A 23,228-nucleotide genomic window follows, 5' to 3' on the forward strand; every position below is an offset into this window, starting at 1 on the left:
GAAGACTGAAACAGGTTTCCCTCAAGAATTTCCCTGTATTTGGCACCATCCATCATTCCTTCAATTCTGACCAGTTTCCCAGTCCCTGCCGATGAAAAACATCCCCACAGCATGATGCTGCCACCACCATGCTTCCCTGTAAGGATGGTGTAGGGTGATGAGAGGTGTTGGGTTTGCGCCAGACAAAGCCTTTTCCTTGATGGCCAAAAAGGTCAGTTCTAGTCTCATCTGACCAGAGTACCTTCTTCCATATGTTTGGGGAGTCTCCCACATGACTTTTGGCAAATATCAAACGTGTTTGCTTATTTTTGTCTTTAAGTAATGGCTTTTTCTCTGGCCACTCTTCTGTAAAGCCCAGCTCTGTGGAGTGTACGCCTTAAAGTGGTCCTATGGACAGATACTCCAATCTCCGCTGTGGAGCTTTGCAGATCCTTCAGGGTTATCTTTGGCCTCTTTGTTGCCTCTCTGATTAATGCCCTCCTTACCTGGTCCGTGAGTTTTGGTGGGTGGCCCTCTCTTGGCAGGTTTGTTGTGGTTCCATATTCTTTCCATTTTTTAATAATGGATTTAATGGTGCTCCGTGGGATGTTCAAAGTTTCAGATATTTTTTTATAACCCAACCCTGATTTGTACTTCTCCACAACTTTGTCCCTGATCTGTTTGGCGAGCTCCTTGGTCTTCATGGTGCCGATTGCTTGGTGGTGCCCCTTTCGTCGTGGTGTTGCAGACTCTGGGCCCTTTCAGAACAGGTGTATATATACTCAGATAATGTGACAGATCATGTGACACTTAGATTTCACACAGGTGGGCTTTATTGAACTAATTATGTGACTTCTGAAGGTAATTGGTTGCACCAGATCTTATTTAGAGGCTTCATAGCAAAGGGGGTGAATACATATGCACGCACCACTTTTCCGTTTTGAATTTTTTTGAATAAGTTATTTTTTTCATTTCACTTCACCAATTTTGACTATTTGTGTATGTCCATTACATGAAATCTAAATAAAAATCTAATTAAATTACAGGTTGTAATGCAACAAAATAGGAAAACCCCCAAGGGGGATGAATACCTTTACAAGGCACTGTATAATTAATCAGGAGATAAATGTTCTGGTGGCAAGGATGTCTTTGCCAGCAGTTGTCTTCCGTGAAAGAAGACAACTGTTTCTCCCAATCATTTCTCCCAATACCCCTTTGAAAGATTTCTGTTTCTCCCAATCATCTAACTGCAGACATCATCTATCAGGCCCATCATCTCTCAGGCCGTTCTCCAACGCCAGGACACCTCAATTATTTAACTCTATTGCCATCTACTGGTGGTACGAGTTTTTGGTGTTGAATGAAAATGGTTGAATGAACGTTAGCATATTATTATAGCTTGTAGGCTTTGTTGTGGGGATCTTAATGCTTGTGTGTAACTGACACTTTTGATATTCTGGATTCCCCTTTATTGTCTATGCAATTGAAATATAGCTTAAAAGGGAAATAAAAGTATTACCAAGGTGTTTAATTTAGTCTGGGAGATGATGGGCCTGACAGGCTGACCAGACCGGTCACGTCGCATGCGTGAGCATTGCAAAATAAATGTACACATACATGCTATTCAATCATTGCACCCACACTGCTAGCACGCGTCAGCGAGCATCTGCGTGGCCAGGCGCTAAAATAGAAATTGGTTCTATTTGTGACGCTCAACGCGCTGCAAGTCCGTCCTCTGCCATCTTCTCATTGGTTTTTAGGAGCATATACCCACGTGGGTGATTGAAAGATGAATTTAGGTCCACACTCTGGTCGGTTGTAGTAATGCTGTAAAGTTGGTTGCCAACAGCCATATAAAGTCCAAAGAAGAAAAAGAAGCCTGAAAGAAGGAGGAGAGATGACAAGAAACAAATTCAGTTTACCATTTTATCTGTGGATTAATTGTTCGGAGTAGAGGACCTTGTGCATTTCAGGTATTTGTGTTCATCCACCTCTGGCCTGCTCGCCTCCCTACCACTGAGGAAGTACAGTTCCCGCTCAGCCCAATCAAAACTGTTCGCTGCTCTGGCACCCCAATGGTGGAACAAACTCCCTCACGACGCCAGGACAGCGGAGTCAATCACCACCTTCCGGAGACACCTGAAACCCCACCTCTTCAAGGAATACCTAGGATAGGATAAAGCAATCCTTCTGCCCCCCCCCCCCCCTTAAAAGATGTAGATGCACTATTGTAAAGTGGCTGTTCCACTGGATGTCATTAGGTGAATGCACCAATTTGTAAGTCGCTCTGGATAAGAGCGTCTGCTAAATGACTTAAATGTAAATGTAAATGTAGGTAAAATAACAACCCAATGTTTATATACCAGGACAAATTAGCTAGCAACAGCAAGCTAGCTAGCTAAATTGCCATAAATGTTTAATGCTTTTTGACCTGTCCCCAAATTAATATAATTGGTTCAGAGTTGTCTTAATTTTTTTTGACCTGCTTGTCCTGATCACTTCTGGTGTGGGTGAACAAAATCAACGTGCGCGGATGGCGTATGCACTTGTCCGGTTTGGTCAGCATGTGAGAGTCTGAGAGATGATGAGCCTGAGAGATGATGTCTGCAGTTGGACCCCTCTAGTTGCTCCGGCCAGTGTGTAGTTTTGTCAATTACCCACCCCCTAAAACCAGTAGAGGACTTTTCTCAGCACTGACTCTCGTGGAAAAATGAAATGGAAATATCTATAGGCCTATTTGCAATTTAGGACTGTGTTACATGATCACCAAGTTAGTTAGTGCTGACTGTCAACATAGGCTGCAGGCTAGGTTATGATACAATAATATACAGGTCGACCAATTTAATCAATGCAGAATGATTTACTCACCAAAATCCAATGGCATAACCTTACAGTTATTACATTGCATAATATTCAACTATGGTTACATTATAATCAGGCAGAACCTAATTTGTGCAGCGGTAGCCTACATCCAATCAACGAGGGCTAAAAAATCGGTGTTTGTCTGGCTGAACACACGCTTGGAAGATCTGAGCCAATCAACCATAGCAAACAATTTTCAAGCGCTCAATCATATTCCAGTATATATACCAGCCTGCTTTCCCAGGAAGTTGATGTGTATGCCAGCTAAGCAGACCTTTAGCTACTTAAGTTATCTTTAGTTTACAAACGATAGTGGGTACTTAAAGACTGATACTTTTTATTTAACATTACACATAGCTTGTTGTATGATTTCTAGTCAAGAATGGTGCAATGTGGTGAGTACGCAGACGAAGATGCTAGTATTTTTGCAGTAGCCTAATTATTGAAAATGCTGCCTGTAGTTAGCTAGCAATCCGGCTATGTCTTGTGTATTGGGTGACTATTTATTTATTTAAATATATTTAGCCATATAGTTACTTACTAGTTGGTTGAATTCATTATTTGGCTACTCATTTAAACACAGCTAGCTATGTTTAACGTTAGTTAAAGAATGCCTGCTAAGTTTTTCGTTTGACATGCACACAACTTACACAGCTATCAAATGAAACAATCATAAATTTTGTGCAGTGGTGTAAAGTATTTAAGTAAAAATACTTTAAAGTACTACTTAAGTAGTTATTGGTGGTATCTGTACTTTACTTTCTATATTTTTTACAACTTTTACTTCACTACATTCCTAAAGAAAATCATTTAATACATTTTCCTTGACACCCAAAGTACTCGTTACATTTTGAATGCTTAGCGGAAAAGGGTCCAATTCACACGTTTATCAAGGCAACATCCCTGGTCATCCCTACTGCCTCTGATCTGGCAGACTCACTAAACACACATGCTTCGTTTGTAAATTGTGTTGGTGTGCCCCTGGCTATCCGTAAAAAAAAACATGGCGCCATCTGGCTTGCTTAATATAAGGAATATGAAAGTATATTTTAAAAGTACAAATAACTAAGTCTATTTTTGAAATTTACTTTTGATACTTAAGTATATTTAAAACTGAGTACTTTTACTCAAGTAGTATTTTACTGAGTGACTTTCACCTCTACGTGAGTCATTTTCTATTAAGGTATCTTTACTTTTACTCAAGTATGACAACGGGGCATTTTTTTCCACCACTGATTTTGTGTGAACTGCTCCTGATTCTGCCTCTCTCCTACACAGCTGTTCCTCGGCTAGCCCAACTGGAATAGATGGGGAATGTGTCACTTGAGAATGGAGGATACCATCATCAGTGATGATAGCTGCATTAACGGTGTGGTGGCGTTACAGCAGTGGCTGTCTCCTTGGCGGATGGGGACTGCTGCTCTGCCTGCTCCTGTGCTCTCTGGTGGCGCTGTTGATGCTGTTGGTGTGGGTGGAGGACCAGTGCTGTGCCACTAAAGGGGATTGCCCAGTTGCACTGCCAGCTATGGGGTAAACTTCCGCTGTCCAGTCCACCAGCCTCACTGTCCCTTTCACAGCCCTCGATCTCCTTCCCCTAAGGGCCAAGCCCAGTATAGGTATGTGTGAAGTTATCATGAATATATTATACTTCTGGTTGTAAGAACTAAAAACATTGGTCGGTGGTAGTGCACTGTTCAAAATAAAACACAGTTGTCACATAATGGGGCTAATTCATTTATGGAGTGCATTGAGGGTGGGGGTAGTGGTGGGAAGATTGATACTAGAGCTCTGATGTGGTTCTCAAAGCACTAAATCAAATCAAATTGTATTTGTCACATGCTTTGTAAACAACAGGTGTAGACTAACAGTGAAATGCTTAGTTACAGGTCCTTCCCAACAATGAAGAGAGGAATAAAAGAGATAATACAACTTATAAATGCGCAATAAGTAACGGTAACTTGGCTATATACACGGGGTACCAGTACTGAGTCGATGTGCAGGGGTACAAGGTAATTGAGGAACATGTGCAGTGAGCTCAAAGTATTGGGACAGTAACACTTTCTTTTTTTGGCTCTGTACTCCAGCACTTTGGATTTGAAATGAAATAACGACCGAGACTGTATTGGGTGAACTTTTTAGAAATTACAGCTCTTTTTGTACATAGTCCCCACATTTTAGGGGACTGAAAGTTTTGGGATAAATTTACTTGTATGTGTATTAAAGTAGTCAAAAGTTTAGTGTTTGGTCCCATATTTCTTGCATGCATTGATTACATCTAGCTTGTGACTACAAACTTGTTGGAGACATTTGCTTTTGTTTCAGATTATTTTGTTCCCAATTGTAAATAATGTTTTGTCGCTTATTAAGAATAGATTGTTTCTAAACACTTCTACATTAATGTGGATGCTACCATGATTATGTTCATACAAATATTTACACATGTTAAGTTTGCTGAAAATAAAGCTGTTGACAGTGAGGATGTTTTTTTTCTGGGTTTACTTCCCCACAGCCAGATTAATTTGTGGAGACCATTTTTATGTCTCGGCGTGCAGTTTGAAGGAAGTTGCTAACTAGCGTTAGTGGAATTCCTAACTATCTTTAACACAATCACAAAGCTAACTTTAACTTACTTCATAGTGCATGCAGACATACAAATGGTATCCATGAATTCATCTGTCTGGGGAAGTAGATAAAGGCCCAAAATCCCAAAGTATCCCTTTAACACACTTCTGACAGCACAGCCTGGTTATGTAATATGCGTGTGTGTGGTTTGCAGAGGCCCAGCTTGAGGCCAAGGCAGCGCTGCAACAGGCTGTGGCGATGAAGACGTGAGGGAAAAGACCCACAAGTTGCTGGTGCATGCGCGCGATGTGAACCCGGGCTTTGTGGAAGCTCTGACAGAGCTGGGGACCATTCTGGAGAAGGAGAATGATGTTGTCCAAGCAGACCACCTATATACCAAGGCCCTGGCCATCTCACCATGCAACGAGAGGGCCCTGGTTAGCCGTGACCGCACACTCCCCCTGGTGGAGGAGATCGACCAACGCCACTTTGGGGTTATTGACAGTAAAGTAAGCAGGATGATGTCCATCCCAAAGGGTAACTCTGCCCTTAGACGTGTCATGGAGGAAACCTACTACTACCACATCTACCACACAGTGGCTATAGAGGGCAACACACTCACTCTGTCTGAGATCCGCCACATCAGTAAGACTCGCTACGCCGTGCCCGGCAAGAGCCTCCAGGAGCAGAACGAGGTCATTGGTGTGGACGCAGCCATGAAGTACATTAACACCACGCTGCTGTCCCGCGCTGCGGCCATCACTGTCAATGACATCCTGGAGATCCACCGGCGTGTGCTGGGCTACACAGACCCTGTAGAGGGTGGGCGGCTGCGTACCAGCCAGGTGTTTGTAGGGCACCACATCCCACCCCACCCACAGGACCTGGAGCGCTACATGCAGGAGCTGGTGCAGTGGCTCAACTCAGAGGAGGCCCTGCAGCTGCACCCTGTGGAATCCGCAGCGCTCACCCATTACAAGCTGGTCTATGTGCACCCCTTTGTGGACGGGAACGGACGCACGTCACGGCTGCTAATGAATCTGGTGCTCATGCAGGCACGCTACCCACCCATCACCGTCCACAAAGTTCAGAGTACTACACTGCTCTGGACACAACCAACAAGGGTGATGTCTGACCCTTCATCTGCTTCATAGCCAAATGCACAGAGATCACCCTGGATACCCTGCTGATCGCCACCACTGAGCACACTGTGGGGCTGCCTGGCTCCAGCCACCACCAGGCCTGTCCCAACTGTAAACAAACCATCCCTGTCCATAACAGTGAGGGGACGGGAGTGAGTGGCGCCTGACTGTTTGGCTTTGTATTTCTCTTTATTTAGATTTGCTAATTTGGGGTTAATCTTGCTCTAAGTGTAAAGATATGTCAGTTGATTTATGGATAAATAGCAGCCATGTGTCAATGATAGCATGACCTTGAAAATGATTACTGGGAGAATGCATCTTTACAGAAATGAATATTCACATATCTCATAGTTTGTTTCCTCATACAAGGTAAAGGTGCAGCTGTTTGAACTAATTATTACGTATGTGCTTTGAATAGAAAACATGTTTTCTGCTTCAGATTGTTGTCTGTAAAGGGATAAGGGTCAAATGTTTATAACATCGAATAAACATAAGGGTCATGAACTTGTTGGCGCACAGACACAAATGGACCTGTTTCCTATAATTCTGAATTTGCATTCCATTCTTCTGAGTTATTTTGATGACTGAATGTGTTACATTAACTGAAGGTGTTACAGTATGTGTACATGTCTGAGATAAGATTGAGTTGTGATTCTACTTTGAATTGTCCCCATTATGGACAAGAAAAACAGTGCACAGTAGATCACTTGCTGTGTGCTGATGAACAGTGACGATTCAACATGTAAAATGTTCTGTGGTCAGGCGATAGGCAGGCCAACAGTCATGTTATTCTGTCTTGTCATTTTGAGAACATGGTTTGCATCAATGTACTGTACAGTATGACCCAGTTGGATGAGCTACTCTCTGACACACTTTCATGTATTACCTGTTGAATGTGATTTCCTTAGTTTCAAAACTCAACATCTATTTGAATTGCTTTAATAAACTTAAGGTCAGAAACTACAACAAAACCACAAGATGACATTTTTACAACATTCAAATGATAAGTGTAAAACTTGGAACAAGCAGTAAATAAAAGAATCACAGAAAAAAAGTAGATCAAGTTAAATCTCCTCACAGGGTTGTGTTGACAATTTTGTAAATAAAAAATAAGTTTTACATGTGTTCTCATAATAAAAAAATGTGAACACCGTGACAATGATTTCAAAATTACTACACAATGTACATACATCATATTGGACAAACAGAAAGCAACTTCTAAAGCTCAAACATTTGTAGTCTCTAACTAGATTAGGCCACTGTGGTGATAGAATGTCGCTAGATATACCTAATAATTCTCAAACATACAAAACTATGGCCAATCACTTGGAATGTGTGAATTCTGAACACACATGACGTTCCCCACTCATCCAAACAGGATAACTGGGCTACAGAATTGTTAATGACCACATTCATTTTAAAGGCAAAGGAGACTTAGGAATTTAGTTCAAACCTTTACATTCCCATGATGTAATTTATTGAACTGATCAAATCTGCCTACAATATGTGGACATGGAGGGCTCTTGGAATCAAAATAGCTGCATAGATTTTCTTTCTCTCAACAATGGTTGATTCACTTGTGGACAAGACTGGTTAGAATGAGATGACAAAAGCCAAGGCCCTTTCGTTTATTCCCTACGCATCTCATAGCTTATTCAATACCTTAGACAGGAATGAGCAAATTGGAAACAATCTCTGGAATAAATGAGAATACACAAAAAAAGTATTCCCTTCTAACCTTTCAGGTAAGACAGCCTAAACATGATAGGCAAGAAAAATGGGGCGTTGGGTTTTAATGACAAGCAGTCAGACAACCTTAAAATTACAGTGCCATCAATAATGAAGTCTTAGTAAGTGAATAAAGGATTAAACTAGTCTTAATGTGAGCACAGAACTGGTCAGGAATGACCTCTGGCCAGCGCATATGCAAATTAATTTGTACAACTGCAGTTATAGGTCATATTGTGTAAAACAAAGCATTAGTCATTCACTGCATGTAAACAAATATTGTTGCATGTAGGGAAAACGAAAGATGAGTGGTATGTTGACACCTTAAGTTTCCTTAACACAAAAAAATCTTTCATTGTTGTAATACATATTTACACATACATCTCAATGTCAAGTTCTTGCATATAACTTTTAAAACATGAGTCACAAGCCGGGTTTTTTATATATTTTTTTATCCCTTTCCAAAACAGAACACACGATAAGTATTATTTATATACACATATGATACGTCTTCTATAAAACACCTTTCCCAATTAAAAACAAACTGAAATTGGTCATTAAAATAGGCACTCACACTTGTTCAAAAGGATGTGGTAATATGGGGTCTGGGGCCAGTTGAGCCAGGGAGATAAAGGCTTTCTTACAGAAAGTGACAAGGAAGATGGGGGCCATTGGTGTGGAATAAAGGGGAGTCAAAAATGTACAGCACAATATCTGCCATCTCTTCTCAACGACACAAGATGGCTTTCCATACAAAGGCAGTTTTTATTATTTTCAGCCCATTTTCACTTTTTGAAAAGCATTTTTGCAAAGTCTGAATTAGACAAGGGCTTGGCTTGTGCTTCAATCCCAGCATCTCCAGATGCGCCACCTGTGGGTTTAGGTGCAGTCCCATTCTCTGCTTTACTTTCTGATCCAGTCTGCCGATTTAGTGAACGAGGGAGTAGTGAGAGCTGGGTGCGCCCTTTTCCCCTCCTGAAAAACAAATCCAAAGGAAATCAGACCTCTCAAATTCAAGTTATTGTTTCACATCTCTTTAGTGGGTGAGAATAGCAGTTTCAAAAAGTAGCTTATGTCTTATGAGTTAGATATAGGAATGAGTACCATGTTAAGGGAAATATCTTTGTCTATTAAATGGTTTTAGGTGCCAGTGTGTGTGAAGAATACATTATTGCTCGATCGTTGGGCAACTTACGATCCATAGACCATAGACCGGGGCATCATGGCTCCCACGGGTCTGCTGAAGCCAGGCTTGTCGGCAGTGTTTCTGCGAGGCGGGTTGCTAATGGCAACAGAGAGTGTGTGTTCCTGTAGTACTGTGCCATCCAACTTCAGCACGGCCTGAGAGGCCTGAGCCTCATCCCCAAACTCCACGTACGCCAGACCCTGCAGACACCACACAGTAGCACATTAGACCAGCAAAATCGAATGACCAATGTGTCAATGGAGCTTTTATGTTTGGATTAGAGATTTGACAAATAGAACATTTAATTAAACTGACTTTGTTGAAATCAGTTTTCCATTAAAACCACGTGAATTTACATTGCAGCTGTGCTGCCGCCAGCAATGGTTTGGGTCTCACGGTGTGTCCCTTTCAGAAGGCTAAGTATTGCACCTCAATTTCACCTCGCAAAGTTCACATTACATTTTCTTTTCATTTAATTTCGCAAAGTATTGCCATAGGAGGCTGCTGTCGCTCGCCTTTCTCTGCCATTTTTCAAACTTCATGACGTAGTGGTGGAGAGTCAACTCCAAAATAATTGACTCCTTGCACATCGACTCCCAACTTCAGCAAAGCAGGGCCTACCATCAATGAACAGGTTAGAATATTGAGATGAGCGAGATGCAACACTTCGCTCTCACACAGTATCTCCGCGTGTGCACGGCTTCACTTCATGCTGTTCTCCGGGTGGTGGTAGCCAATACACCAAAACAAATGAAAAGTTGAGCCTTGCGCATCAACACTGGAAATTGACCTACAATACTGTTCACTTTCTGCATCTACATAAAAAAAACAGTTAGTGCTTTTACTTAATGTTAAGGATCCCAATTTAGTTTAAAATGTTCACACCCCTAGTTGGGGCTCCAGAGTGGCGCAGCGGTCTTAAGGCACTGCATCTCAGTGCTAGAGGCGACACTACAGACCCTGGTTCGATCTCAGGCTGTATCACAACTGGCTGTGATTGGGAGTCCCATAGGGCAGTGAACAATTGGCCCAGCGTCATCCAGGTTAGGGTTTGGCCGGGGTAGGCCGTCATTGTAAATAAGAATTTGTTCTTAACCGACTTGCCTAGTTAAATAATAGTTTGGATGTTTTATTCACATTACAACAAATAAAAGACTCGAGCAAATAACTATTCTTAACATCTGGATAGAGAAAGGATTATGCTTCACCTTGGGTTTGCCTGAGCGGTTGGTGACCAAGCGGATGTCTTTAATGGTGCCATGATCCTTGCACAACTCCTCTAGCTGCTCCTTGGTGCAGGAAAAGGGCAGGCCCGAGATAAAGATCTTGTGTTTCTCTAGGTTTGTGTTGTACTTAAACACCTAGAGGAAGATAAATTAAGTTACTTACTAGCCACATGGTGAACCACCATTCCATTCATCCACCTCTAAATGCAAACTAACACATGTGGGTCTCTTACCTTAAAATCAGGGTTCTTGTTTTTATCCACACAGGGCGATACGAACATGGGCCTGCCTTCCACCTCTTGCCGGTCCATCTTCAGGGCCTCGAGCACAGACGCCTTGCCCTCAAACTGTACGTAGCAGTACCCTCTGAAGCCCTTGGCAGCATAGACGGGGCGCACCGACTGGACAGGACCACAGGGCTCAAACAACTTCTTCAGCCTCTTCTCTGGATCGTCCATGGTGAAGGCCAGGTTACTGATAAACACACTGCAGTCGTCCTTGCGTAGCTCGGGGTCGTCTTCCTGGGTCTTCCATACGGTGGCTGGTGCCACCTGCTGGCCCCTCTTAGCACCAGGGGGTTCCTGTCTGCGGCCGGGGGGGGCTCTCCTCCCAAACAGCCCACTCTCTGTCCCAATTAACCCAGCACCACCGCCTCCCCCCCTGAAGCCTTGGTCGCTCTCCCCTCTGTGCCTCTTTGGAGGTTGCTCTGTCGCACAGAGGTGGCACAAAGATTGAGCAAACACACAGGATAACTTCTATACATGCCACTTTATTAGCATAAGTGGAGACCAAGCAATAATATTCCTATGTTAAATAAAGGTATGATCTTCATGCTTCTCCTTACCCGATTCCTCTCCCCATTCATCCTCGTAATTCTTGTCCTCTGCCTTCCTCTTGTCACCAGGCCTGCTGCCTTTCTGGCCCTTCTTCTGGTTCTTCTTGTCTGCCTTGGCCCTCCGTCGCTGTTCAGTCTTCTCCTCCTCCTGTCGAGCCACATGGGCCTCTTTCTCTGTCACCTGAGAGGGACAGGGATGACGTTATGAACCTGACAGTTCCAGTCCTCAGGAACCTGATTTGTGTCACAGTTTTGCCCCAGCTAACACACCTGAATCCAATAATCAACTAATCATGATCTTCAGTTTAGAATGCATGTTGATTAATCAGCTGTGTTTGCTAGGGATGGAGAAAAAGTGTGACACCAATCAGGCCCCCCGAGGACTGGAGCTGCCCAACCCCTGTAGTACAGCCTGAATTTAAAATTTAGTAAATTTAGATGCTTTGTGTCACTGGTCTACGCACAATTCCCCATTAAGTGGAATTTAGCTTTTCAAAATGTTTACAAAGAGGACAAATGGAAAAGAGTTAAGTTTGCAACCTCTTATGGCAAACCTAAAGCACATTTTTACTCCTGAACTGATTAACAAGTCACATAATCTGTTGCGTGCAATAAGTGTTTAACATGCTTTCTGAATGACTACCTCATCTCTGTACCCCACACATATCATTAATTATCTGTAAGGTCCCTCAGTCAAGCAGTGAATGTTAAACACTGATTCAACCACAAAGACCAGGGAGGTTTTCCAATGCCTCGCAAAGAAGGGAACCTATTGGTAGATGGGTAAATATAAAAAAAGCAGACATTGAATATCCCTTTGAGCATGGTGATGTTATTAATTAGACTTTAGATGGTGTATCAATACACCCAGTCACTACGAATATACAGGTGTCCTTCCTAACTCAGTTGCCAGAGAGGAAGGAAACTGCTCAGGGATTTCACCGAGGCCAATGGTTACTTTAAAACAGTTTGAGTTTAATGGCTGTAATAGGACTAAATTAATTGAGAGTGAAAAGGAAGCCTGTACACAATAAAAAATATTCCAAAACACAAAGACCTACATCTGTAATCGCTGCAAAAGGTGCTTCTACAAAGTATTGACCCAGGGGTGTGAATACTTATGTAAATGAGATATTTCTGTATTTCATTTTCAATAAATTTCCCCCAAAAAACAAAACATGTTTTTACTTTGTCATTATGGGGTATTGTGTGTAGATGGGTGATTTTTTTTTAGCAATTTCTAATTCAGGCTGTGTGCCCCAACAAAATGTGGAATAAGTCAAGGGGTATGAATACTTTCTGAAGGCACTATATCCACAGGCATAACTAGCAGCAGTGTTGTTTTGAGTGTTGCTGTGTCATCCTACCTTGGACCTCTGCTCATTGACTCTGTTCAGCCGTGTCTCAGTCTTCTGCACCGCTGCATCCCAGTCCTCCAGAGAACCTGGAGGTGACACAGAACACACTGCAATGAAACATTCACCTTACTCTCAGACTAAGGTTTACCATTACAGTGTTGTGTTTTCAACAAATAAGCCAATCCATCCCATTAACTGACACTCCAGATACATGTCCACTTATTGAGGGGATTTGATTAAGCTGACTCGGGAGCACGGTTGGTGAGAGTTTGCATCCGTGAAAAGTGATTACATTCATTTTGGAACCGGGCTGCCTCCCGGGCCTGACCTGGGTGCCACGCTATGGCCGACGGCGAAGTCGGCGCAAAACAAAAGTGACACAAGTTAAGTACGTGGAGTAATGAGTAGGATTCTGTGTTTTCACATGCTAAAGTGATTGTTTGATAAAAACGCTTTCTGCCTTCCCAATGAAAACTAGTTTGAAAATACTAAAATATATTTGAATGGAAAATAGATGTTTCTGAACCACGAATCATGCTGCCTTGTTTTACAATATGACCAAGAGGCACAAAGTACGGCAAATTCGCACCTCCCTTGCCGGCTTTGCGGTCACGTGACGGGCCATAGTCCAGTGCAACCCAGACCAGCTTAATCGAATCCCCTCATTCATGACATTTCCATCACGTTGACTTACCCTCAACCCTCTCAAAGGTGAGCAGGACCTCGCACACATGCTCTGGGTAGTCGGAGGTACACTGGACGGCCCTGTGGAGGGCTTTCCTGCAGTGGAGAGCGTCTCCGTACGACCTGCAAGAGTCAGAAAAGATTGCACACAAAATCAGCATCAGATTTGTCACTGATAAATCAATATCTCTAACCTTTAAATCAACAGTTTATAGGTGACGACTAAAGAGTGACCTCACTGACCTCTCCAGGTTATAGTACTCCAACCACATGTTGGCGAATTTGGCGTTCCCTTTTGTCATGATGCTGTCCCACAGTTCTCTGGCCTTCTGCATGTTCTTACAATGCAAGGCCTGGTCAAAGAGAGGAAAGAGGTGGTATAAAAATCACATTTTAATTTGTATTGATGCTGTTTTTGCACTGATAGAAGCAAGTGAACACAAAACGATTGTCATAATCTTCACCCTTACCTCTATCTTTGCCCAGACCTGCATGATAGTACAAGAGGGGTCTCCACTTTCACTAAACCCTTAAAAGGAGCAAGACATGGTGGTGAGTCTCCAACACAAACACACAAAGACAGATGAACAGTACACAGGCTGCAGGTCCACTTACTCTCTTCCACATCCTGTTTCATATAGTCCAGAGACCGGGTGAAGGCTGCCCGCAGCTCCTCCAGCTCTCTGCTCGACTCTGGAAACACATAATGCCATTATCAATAGGGGACTTCTTTCATGTATACACTTGACTCCACTAATAGGATCGTATTACTTATGTTACTTTGCATTACCCAATGTTAAGGTGCTTTCACCTTTGCTGAAATCGACGCGCCGCCTCAGGTAATCGAGGTACACTTCCCAGATATTCACATAATCTGTGGCTTGTATGAAACCAGCATTCAGGGCCTTTTCAAAAACATCTGTGGAAGGAAAAAGAGATGATCTTCATAATTCCAGTCTCATGGGCAAAACAACTCCTGTAACCAAGTTCACCTATTTTCATTGAAACATACATTAAACAAATGTCTTAAAATATTTGTTTACATCCACTCCATGCATAACAGATATCAGTGCTGCCACCATAACCCTCCTGTGGTCCACTGGTTACCTGAGATAGTGTGGTGGTCGGCCCCATGCCTCTCCAGGGCCAGCAGGTAGTTCTTCCACAGGCCCATTGTCCAGGAGCAGTTCCTGACCGCACGGTCGTGAGAGGACAGGACGAGGTCTTTGATCTTCAGTTGGCGGTCCTGAGGTAACAGCAATTTGATTCAGTAGAGTATCCGCATATTATTTTTGATGATATATTGATTCTATGTCTCCAAGTATCGAGAGATATATATTAGTACTAGTCAAAAGTTGACGCCTACTCATTCAAGGGTTTTTGTTTATTTACTATTTTCTACATTGTAGAATAGTATCCAAAAAAGGTATTACACAAATCAAAATATATTTCAGATTCTTCAAAGTAGCCACCCTTTGCCTTGATGACAGCTTTGCACTCTTGGCATTCTCTCAACCAGCTTCACCTGGAATGCTTTTCCAACAGTCTTGAAGGAGTTCCCACATATGCTGAGCACTTGTTGGCTGCTTTTCCTTCACTCTGTGGTCCAACTCATCCCAAACCATATCAATTGGGTTGAGCTCGAGTGATTGTGGAGGCCAGGTCATCTGATGCAGCACTCAATCACTATCCTTCTTGGTCAAATAGCTCTAACACTCCCTGTAGGTGTGTTGGGTCATTGTCCTGTTGAAAAACAAATATAGTCCCACTAAGCCCAAACCAGATGGGATGGTGTATCGCTGCAGAATGCTGTGGTAGCCATGCTGGTTAAGAGTGCCTTGAATTCTAAATAAATCACTGACAGTGTTACCAACAAAGCACCCCCACACCATCACATCTACTCCTCTAGGCTTCTCGGTGGGAAACTCACATGCGGAGATCATCCGTTCACCTACTCTGCGGCTCACAAAGACACGGCGGTTGGAACCAAATATCTCAAATTTGGACTCATTAGACCAAAGGGCAGATTTCCACCGGTCTAATGACCATTGCTTGTGTTTCTTGGCCCAAGCTAGTCTCTTATTTTTATTGGTGTCCTTTAGTAGTGGTTTCTTTGCAGCAATTTGACCATGAAGGCCTGATTCACACAGTCTCCTCTGAACAGTTGATGTTATTTGAACTCTGTGAAGCCTTTATTTGGGCTTTAATCTGCAGTGCAGATAACTCTAATTAACTTATCCTCTGCAGCAGAGGTAACTCTGGGTCTTCCTTTCCTGTGGTGGTCCTCATGAGAGCCAGTTTCATCATAGCGCTTGATGGTTTTTGCAACTGCGCTTGAATAAACTTTCAAAGTTCTTGAAATTTTCTGGATTGGCTGACCTTCAATGTCTAAAAGTAATGATGGACTGTAATTTCTCTTTGCTTATTTGAGCTGTTCTTGCCATAATATGGACTTCTGTATACCATCACTAGCTTGTCACAACACAACGGATTTGCTCAAATGCATTAAGGAAAGAAATTCCACAAGTTAACTTTTAAAAAGGCACACCTGTTAATTGAAATACATTCCAGGTGACTACCTCATAAAGCTGGTTGAGAGAATGCCAAGAGTGTGCAAAGCTGTCATCAAGGCAAGGGTGGCTACCTTGAAGAATCTCAAATATAAACTATATTTTTATTTGTTTCACACTTTTTTGGTTACTACATGATTCCATGTGTTATTTCATCGTTTTGATGTCTTCACTATCATTCAACAATGTAGAAAATAGTAAAAATAAAGAAAAACCCTGGAATGAGGTGGTGTCTAAACGTTTGACTGGTACTGTATATATATAACCAAATAATCACACTCACTACTTCCCAACTATATAACACAATAGTCAGATTCATTACTTACCAACAACAGCTGCAGATTCCAATAAAACTAATGTTACATCACGTTTTGAAGTTCACTTTCCTTGCTTTGTCTAACACTATCATGACTCCAGCAAAGAAATTGTGAGTGCAGTATTTATTTTGTTTTATATTCATAGCACAAACAATTGTTAGCAAGTTTCACACACTGACATTAGCAACGAGGGAAAAGGCCTGCCCCAGCAAGTGCAGTGGGGGGGGGGGTTGCCTAGCAACACATGTCTGAGGGAGTCAATATCTGTACTGCACAACAAATTCCAATGATTTGTGAAGATGTATAGCACGGCAGCTAAAATGGCTTTGAAAAATAAAGATTTCAGCTAATAGGGAGAAGTATCTAACAAAATAACTACATTATGGCATTCACTGATCCTAAACTATTTACCTATAATAGAAATGTTGATACATTTGTGGGAAAAAGTCTTTAATTCTTAGCTGTAGTAGCCAAGACGAATGCGAGCTGAATTTTTGTATAGCCGTCTTTCTGTATACTATCAACAGTAGCCTATTGATCATTTTCAACTATGTTCGCTATTGAAAGTGAACTTTTGTAAATCACTTTCCCTCAAAATAAACAAGCTCGGCGAGTGGATTGATTAGTTTTTTTGCTAGTCTGGACAGCCCGCATGTGAATTATATTTTACATTTACAATTTAGTCCGATGCTCTTATCCAGAGTGACTTAAGATAGCTAAGTGGGACAGCCACATCTCAGTCATAGTAGGTCAAATGTTCATAAATAAAGTAGTCATCAGCAAAGTCAGTGCTAGTAGGGGGACAAAAGTAAAGGGTTAGCCTTAGTTTACGAAGGTTCTTAGTTCTCAGTTCTTTTTGGGGGGGGGGGGGGGTTATTGAATGATTGATTTATCGACTCACCCATGTACTGCTCAATAAAATGCGACTTGCATCAAGTGTGGTGGTGCTTGAATGAACAGCCAATCATATTGCTCAAATATAGCATGAGTTTTCCACGTGTAATCTCAATGCGGTGCACCAGCAGTTTTCTATTGGACTTCTACAAGGCATGTAAAAGTCGAACTGGAACACCAAATGCACTGAGAAGTTACTGGCCCGGTTGGCAAATGACTACAGACTTGATCCTCTCAGTCAGTATATGAAGTGAGACACATTTGATAGACGAATCAAAAGTAACAAATTCTAGTACCAAAATGTTTTTTCATGTTGTAGTATCAAAAAAGTACCCACGTTTCCGTACACCGTGCAACACTATTGACAAGGAACTCAAAGACAGGAAATCTTCTATAATTTCTACCTGGGTGATATTAAGGACATGTTTTTGTTAGGTAGGTGCAACCATGGGATAGCAGAAAGGTTTCACTACGGCAGCTACTGATATTCCACACCTCTGTAGATGTGTTGCTGGTGTAGGTGTTTTCACAACACTGCACACAGAATAATATACTGCCAAACTCCATTAGGCAGTATCATGATTTGATTAATGTGTGGAAGCATATAATTCAGTTAAATCACACTTCCAATGTAATCAATTCCCTGAGTACATGCAGGAGACGACTAGATTTAATCACAGCACTTCTACCGCATATAGCTACCTTGATGGCTTTCTTTATTTCCTTAAATTCTATTAGTTGCTGAGCCTGGGTTCCTATGCGAGACACAGCAAGTGCCAAAACTGGGCTTCTTAAAGAGAGCCTAATGGATTACAGGTTAGGAACCATATGATTAAAAGTAGTTTTTTTTCTTCAAACTAGTAAAACGCCAAGGCTCTGATGAATTACTCTATGTCTGTGTTTGCTATCGCAGCATCTAATTACCATCCCATTAAAGATATTCAAAGGCCCGTGAATACATTTCAGGAGCTGCTGGAGAGAGAGGGAGACGGCTGGCTGTGAATAATTAAAATGGGGGGGGGGGGGGGGGGGGGGGCACACTCACCAGGTATTTGGTGTACTTTGCCCACATGTCTGGTACCAGGCAGTTTTCTGACAATGCCCGCTCAAAGATGATTTGGATCCGTGCTGGGTCACCCTCCTTTTGCTCATAGTCAATGTAAGTCTGATACTCTGCCAGCTTGGGCGGCTCGGCTATCATCTGAAACACAAATGTTGGCATGTTAAAGGCATTGAGCAGACAACCATGTCTAGAATACAGACTCACACAGACTCCACAGAGATTTCACACATAGAAAAAAGCTTTGCTTAAGCACATAATAGTTAAAATGATACATAACTTTACTACTAATCTACTGCTACTTTCTAGGCAGTGTAATTGAATTGAATGCTTAAAATCCATTAAATCCTTCCAAAACAAACAGTATGGTACAAATGTCCAGACTAGAATACAATCAAGGTAGTACCAGAGTCTCCTCATAAGGCTTGCTCTTCTCCATTTGTTTCAGGGCCCTCTTGTACTTCTGGGAGACTGTATCAGACACCCCCTGGTCAGACCACTCCTCATACTCTGCATATGTTCCGTCCATGTCTGCAAAAGAGCACAGTTATCATTAGGAGAAACCTTTCACACTCAACCCCTGAATATGCATACAACAGCCAGCCACATTCTAAGTGTGGCTAAGAATGAAGGTGATTATATAAAAAGCACCCTGTGCGTTTATTACAATGAGTTGAATGGAGACACACCAAAAGTTCCAAATCTCATTTATTGGGATATTGGCTTTTGAAATGTTCAGAGTTCTTCCTCATTTGACCAATAACACACAGCCATGTAAATGCTTGACCGGTATTCTTTCTCTTTGTGCCATCATCTTGTGGGGGTGACAAAACACTGACTGACAGGCCATAGATAAGGAGGGATTATACACTGAGCTTTGGCACAGGTCATAGAAGAGAGAGATGGGTTTAGCCGTTCTAGAAATGCCTCCGGTGGCCGTTCAGCCGTATCAGAAAAAAGGCAGCAGACAATGCCAGACCATTTATCTCTTGGCCAGTCCTGCGCTTGGATGAAAGGTTGGTCAGGGACCACATTACTGGGCCTGGTGAGGATGAGTGCTTTCTCTGTAAACCTCTGTTTAGTCTTTGAAAAGCCACATAGTAAGAGAAAGCAACACACCACAACTCTCCTGACATTGCACTGGCTCTCCACATCCCTGTCCTGAAAAGGTCTTTGCAATGGGTACCTCCCAAGTCTGCCATGATGGACTCTTAAGGACATGCTATTCCATCCAACCGAATCCTCTCCCCCCTGTACAGCACCACCCCACAGAGACGAGCCTTACCCATTAAGGGGATGGACAGCTGGCGGCGGAACAGAGTGTGGATGCGCTCGAGCTGAGTGTTCAGAAGCTCCTGCTGCTCGCGGGTGGGAACGCTGCCAGGGGGCGGCTGAGGAGAAAGCAGGGAGAAAACGGATTCAAAATCCAGCAGAGACTGGTTTGTGTAATATCAGATTGAGTTCAAATAATGCGTTTTTTGTTTCTAACCTAATACTCAGAAATAAGAAAAATGTACCATCATTCATTTAGCAGATGTTCTTATACAAAACACTAGTGATTGGGAAATCGATAGTTACATATCGGCATATAATTTTAGGCGATAAATCATATCGTATTGACAATATCACTATAATTATTGCACTAGTTTGCTGTACGTGCACCAAAACACAAGTATTTTTCCTTCATAGCTTGTTCTCCATCCTCTTTTCAAATAGGGAGGCAATTTGTTTTCGACAATTTTATTTCCATGACTGATCAAAACTTGTTTCTCATGGCTCTCTTGTCCTTCTGCAGCAGACATATGGTCAGCAATATTTTTGGAACATCAAATCACAGTATCGAATCGCAATACATATAGAATCGTGAGAACCGCAATACATATCAGCACCTAAGTACCGTGATAATAACGTATAGCAATTCCAAGCCCTACAAAACAGCCTAAGAAATAAAGACATGGGGAGGTATAGAGAAATGAGTAGCATGTTGCAGCTACTTGAGATCATTATTCTTCAGGGGAGCTCACCTGAACAGTTGCCAGTATGGCATTCTCAAACTCCCTGTAGGCCTCCCACACTGTCGCTCCCTTGGTCATGTGCAGCCCCACGGCTGTCAGGGCTCTCTCGAAGATGGACCTCACCTTCTCCATCCCACCAGGCAGTCCCATGCCCCCGATAGAGTATTGGGCATATTCCAGCCAGATTTCAGGGCCTGAAGGCCACACAAGAATTGCAATGTTTGGTTTACAATAACATCACATCATATAGAATCGTAACACCAGCCAATGAGTGGGGGCAGAACTCACAGATATAATCTTTCACAGCCGTCTCAAAGAGCTCATAGACTTTCTCCCGGTTCGGCTCCTCTTCTGTTAGGTGGATCTCATCCTTGAGCCAGTCCAGCCAAATCTCTGCAGGAGAGGACAAGTCAGCTTTGCATACAGTTCACAACAACATTCAGTATGTTCAAAACAATGAAACCATCCCAACTTTCCACAGGAATGTGTTGAAACAGTAAACCTTGTTCCAAATGATTAAATCATCATCCATAAAAGGCCAATCAAATCACAACAAAAAGAGCAGCAGACCTATTTTCAACAAGTCTTAAATGCTGACTAGACCTGGCATGCGCGTACGCCATCGCGCGCAAGTTGATTTTAATCCACCCACTCCAGACATGATCAGGACACGCAGGTTGAAATATCAAAAAGAACTCTGAACCAACTATATTAAATTTGGGGACAGGTTGAAAAAACAAACAATTATGTCAATTTAGCTAGCTTGCTGTTGCTAGCTGATTTGTTATGGGATATAAACATTGAACTGTTATTTTACCTGAAATGTACAAGTTCCTCTACTCCGACAATTAATCCACAGACAAGTGTAAATCGAGTTAGAGAGATTACTAGAAACTTCTTTCAGGTTTCTTTTTCTGACTTTATATGGCGGTTGGCAACCAACTTTAAGGTGCATTACTGGAGTGTGGACCTCAGCTCATCTTTCAATCAACAGTATACGCTTCTAAAAACCAATGAGGAAATGGGATGGGCGGGCCTTGCAGTGTGTCACTCGTCACAAATAGAACCAAGTTATATTTTAGCGCCTGGCTACGCAGACGCTTGTGAGCAGTGTGGGTGCAATGATTGAATAACATGTGTACATTTACTTTGCAACACTCGCTCATGTGACGGGTGGTGTGGTCAGCACATTAGATGTAATCCAGTCTACTACATGAAGCACTTCAGCTCAATAATAGAAGTAGTAATGCACAAAGCTGTCTGCAACACCGCATCTCGAGGGCATCAGACACCAACCAACCTTCAGTGAGTGGGAAGAGCTCACTCATCTTCTGCCTTGCCTTACGCAGCCGAGGCAGCTCCCCCTCCTGCCTCAGGAGTTTTATGAGGTCCACATGACAGTTGTAATCAAAAGCATTGATGGACAGCTGAAAGTTACAGAGTATAGAGTCAGACCAACAGCCATTGGGGTGCATTTACAAAGTGTATTTGGTAAGCAAACAAACTTACAACGTAACTAACTAAACAGGACTCCACCATTTAATTGTGTAGTAAGTATTGTTTGTGCAATCAACCAAATACTGTTCAATTTTGTTGCTGACTGTCTAACTAGCTGCAGTTCGCAAAAAAGGGCGCGTGTTTACAGCTGCTGCAAGCACGTTGTCGTTGGGGAAATCAACTTCGCAGAAAGCATGGATTTGCTGGCTATCTTGCTAACGTAACTAGCTAGCTAACTCCCTAGAAATCCGTATTTGATATTTACTAAATTCTTAACTATTATATTATTGTGGCTAGGTAACATGCTAGCAAGTTATATATTCACTCACCATTAGCTAGTATAGTAACGTTACATAGTCAACGTTACTCCAACGACGCTAGCTGGCTAATAGTAGCATGTGAACTACCGTTAGCTCGCTAGCTAGCTTTCGTTCTTTTCAATGTAAGCGGTGCAAGTCTGCAAACAAGCCAACTTGCTGTTTGTGATGTGGATTGCTTTCAAATCTCAATGTAACCGACAACGTTGTTGACGAACGTTAGATAAATGGCTAGCTAGGTTTCCATTAATTTCTCAAACAAAGCTAGAGTAAGTTAGCTTAGCTAGCTAAATTTGCTAACGTACCTGCTCCTCCAAACGCTGAATTTCGGCTTCAGTCTCTTTTTCGTCTTCTGATGAATCGTCTATTTCATCGTCGGAATTTTCAATTCCCAAACCCTCCTCTTCATCTGAATCCATTTCATTTTCCATCCCTGCCTCTTCCTCCATCTCTTGCAACTGAGTCTCCTCTGCGTCCCCCGTTGCTGCCATGTTGGAACTTTGTCTGCCTGGTAACAGTCAGTGAGAGCTTTCCAAGGTGAGAAGGGTGCAACTGCATCCCGTAATTCGGGGCGTTCCTGCATGTGGGCATTCCTGCACCTGCAGGAACCCCTCTTTATAAACTCAGCAAAAAAGAAACGTCCCTTTTTCAGGAGCCTGTCTTTCAAATATAAGTAGTAAAAATCCAACTAACTTCACAGATCTTCATGTAAAGGGTTTAAACACTGTTTTCACTGTTTAATGAACATGCACCTGTGGAATGGTTGTTAACAGGGGCGGTTCTAGACCATTTCAACTGGGGGCCAAGCTGGGGCCAGTTGTACTGTTAGAGGGGCCAGTTACATTAGACGTTATTGTTGTAATATCGTTTTCTTCACTGCATTGCAGGCATTAGCAGGCAAAAGACCATGTTCATAATCATCATCGTTGCCACTGTCTAATAGCGGATGTAAAAAAAGAACGATAGGAAAAAAAACATGTACAAATTATTCCGTAC

General features: G+C 42.4%; 1 protein-coding gene and 1 pseudogene across 2 annotated transcripts; one reads left to right on the forward strand and one right to left on the reverse strand.

The window, feature by feature from the left end:
* The first annotated feature begins 3,050 nt into the window (after positions 1 to 3,050).
* LOC129853648 (protein adenylyltransferase FICD-like) lies at positions 3,051 to 7,402 on the forward strand (annotated as a pseudogene).
* Positions 7,403 to 7,468: 66 nt separating this feature from the next.
* On the reverse strand, positions 7,469 to 22,767 carry LOC129853647 (squamous cell carcinoma antigen recognized by T-cells 3-like). Of its 2 annotated transcripts, none has more exons than XM_055919926.1 (19): positions 22,538 to 22,767; positions 21,719 to 21,845; positions 20,707 to 20,811; positions 20,428 to 20,612; positions 19,689 to 19,794; positions 18,810 to 18,934; positions 18,389 to 18,544; positions 14,670 to 14,808; positions 14,374 to 14,481; positions 14,178 to 14,255; positions 14,033 to 14,091; positions 13,806 to 13,915; positions 13,573 to 13,685; positions 12,888 to 12,964; positions 11,530 to 11,701; positions 10,919 to 11,391; positions 10,668 to 10,820; positions 9,469 to 9,659; positions 7,469 to 9,248 (listed from the first exon to the last, which is right to left on the reverse strand). In XM_055919926.1, the coding sequence occupies exons 1-19, from the start codon at positions 22,721 to 22,723 to the stop codon at positions 9,059 to 9,061; spliced, it is 2,853 nt and encodes a 950-aa protein (XP_055775901.1). In that variant the 5' UTR covers positions 22,724 to 22,767; the 3' UTR covers positions 7,469 to 9,058. The 2 variants fall into 2 exon arrangements, with proteins under 2 accessions (XP_055775901.1, XP_055775900.1); XM_055919925.1 differs by having other exon boundaries at positions 14,353 to 14,481.
* Between the last annotated feature and the right edge of the window lie 461 nt (positions 22,768 to 23,228).

This window comes from Salvelinus fontinalis, chromosome 4 (genome assembly GCF_029448725.1).
Source record: "Salvelinus fontinalis isolate EN_2023a chromosome 4, ASM2944872v1, whole genome shotgun sequence".
In the NCBI taxonomy this organism is placed as follows: domain Eukaryota; kingdom Metazoa; phylum Chordata; class Actinopteri; order Salmoniformes; family Salmonidae; genus Salvelinus; species Salvelinus fontinalis.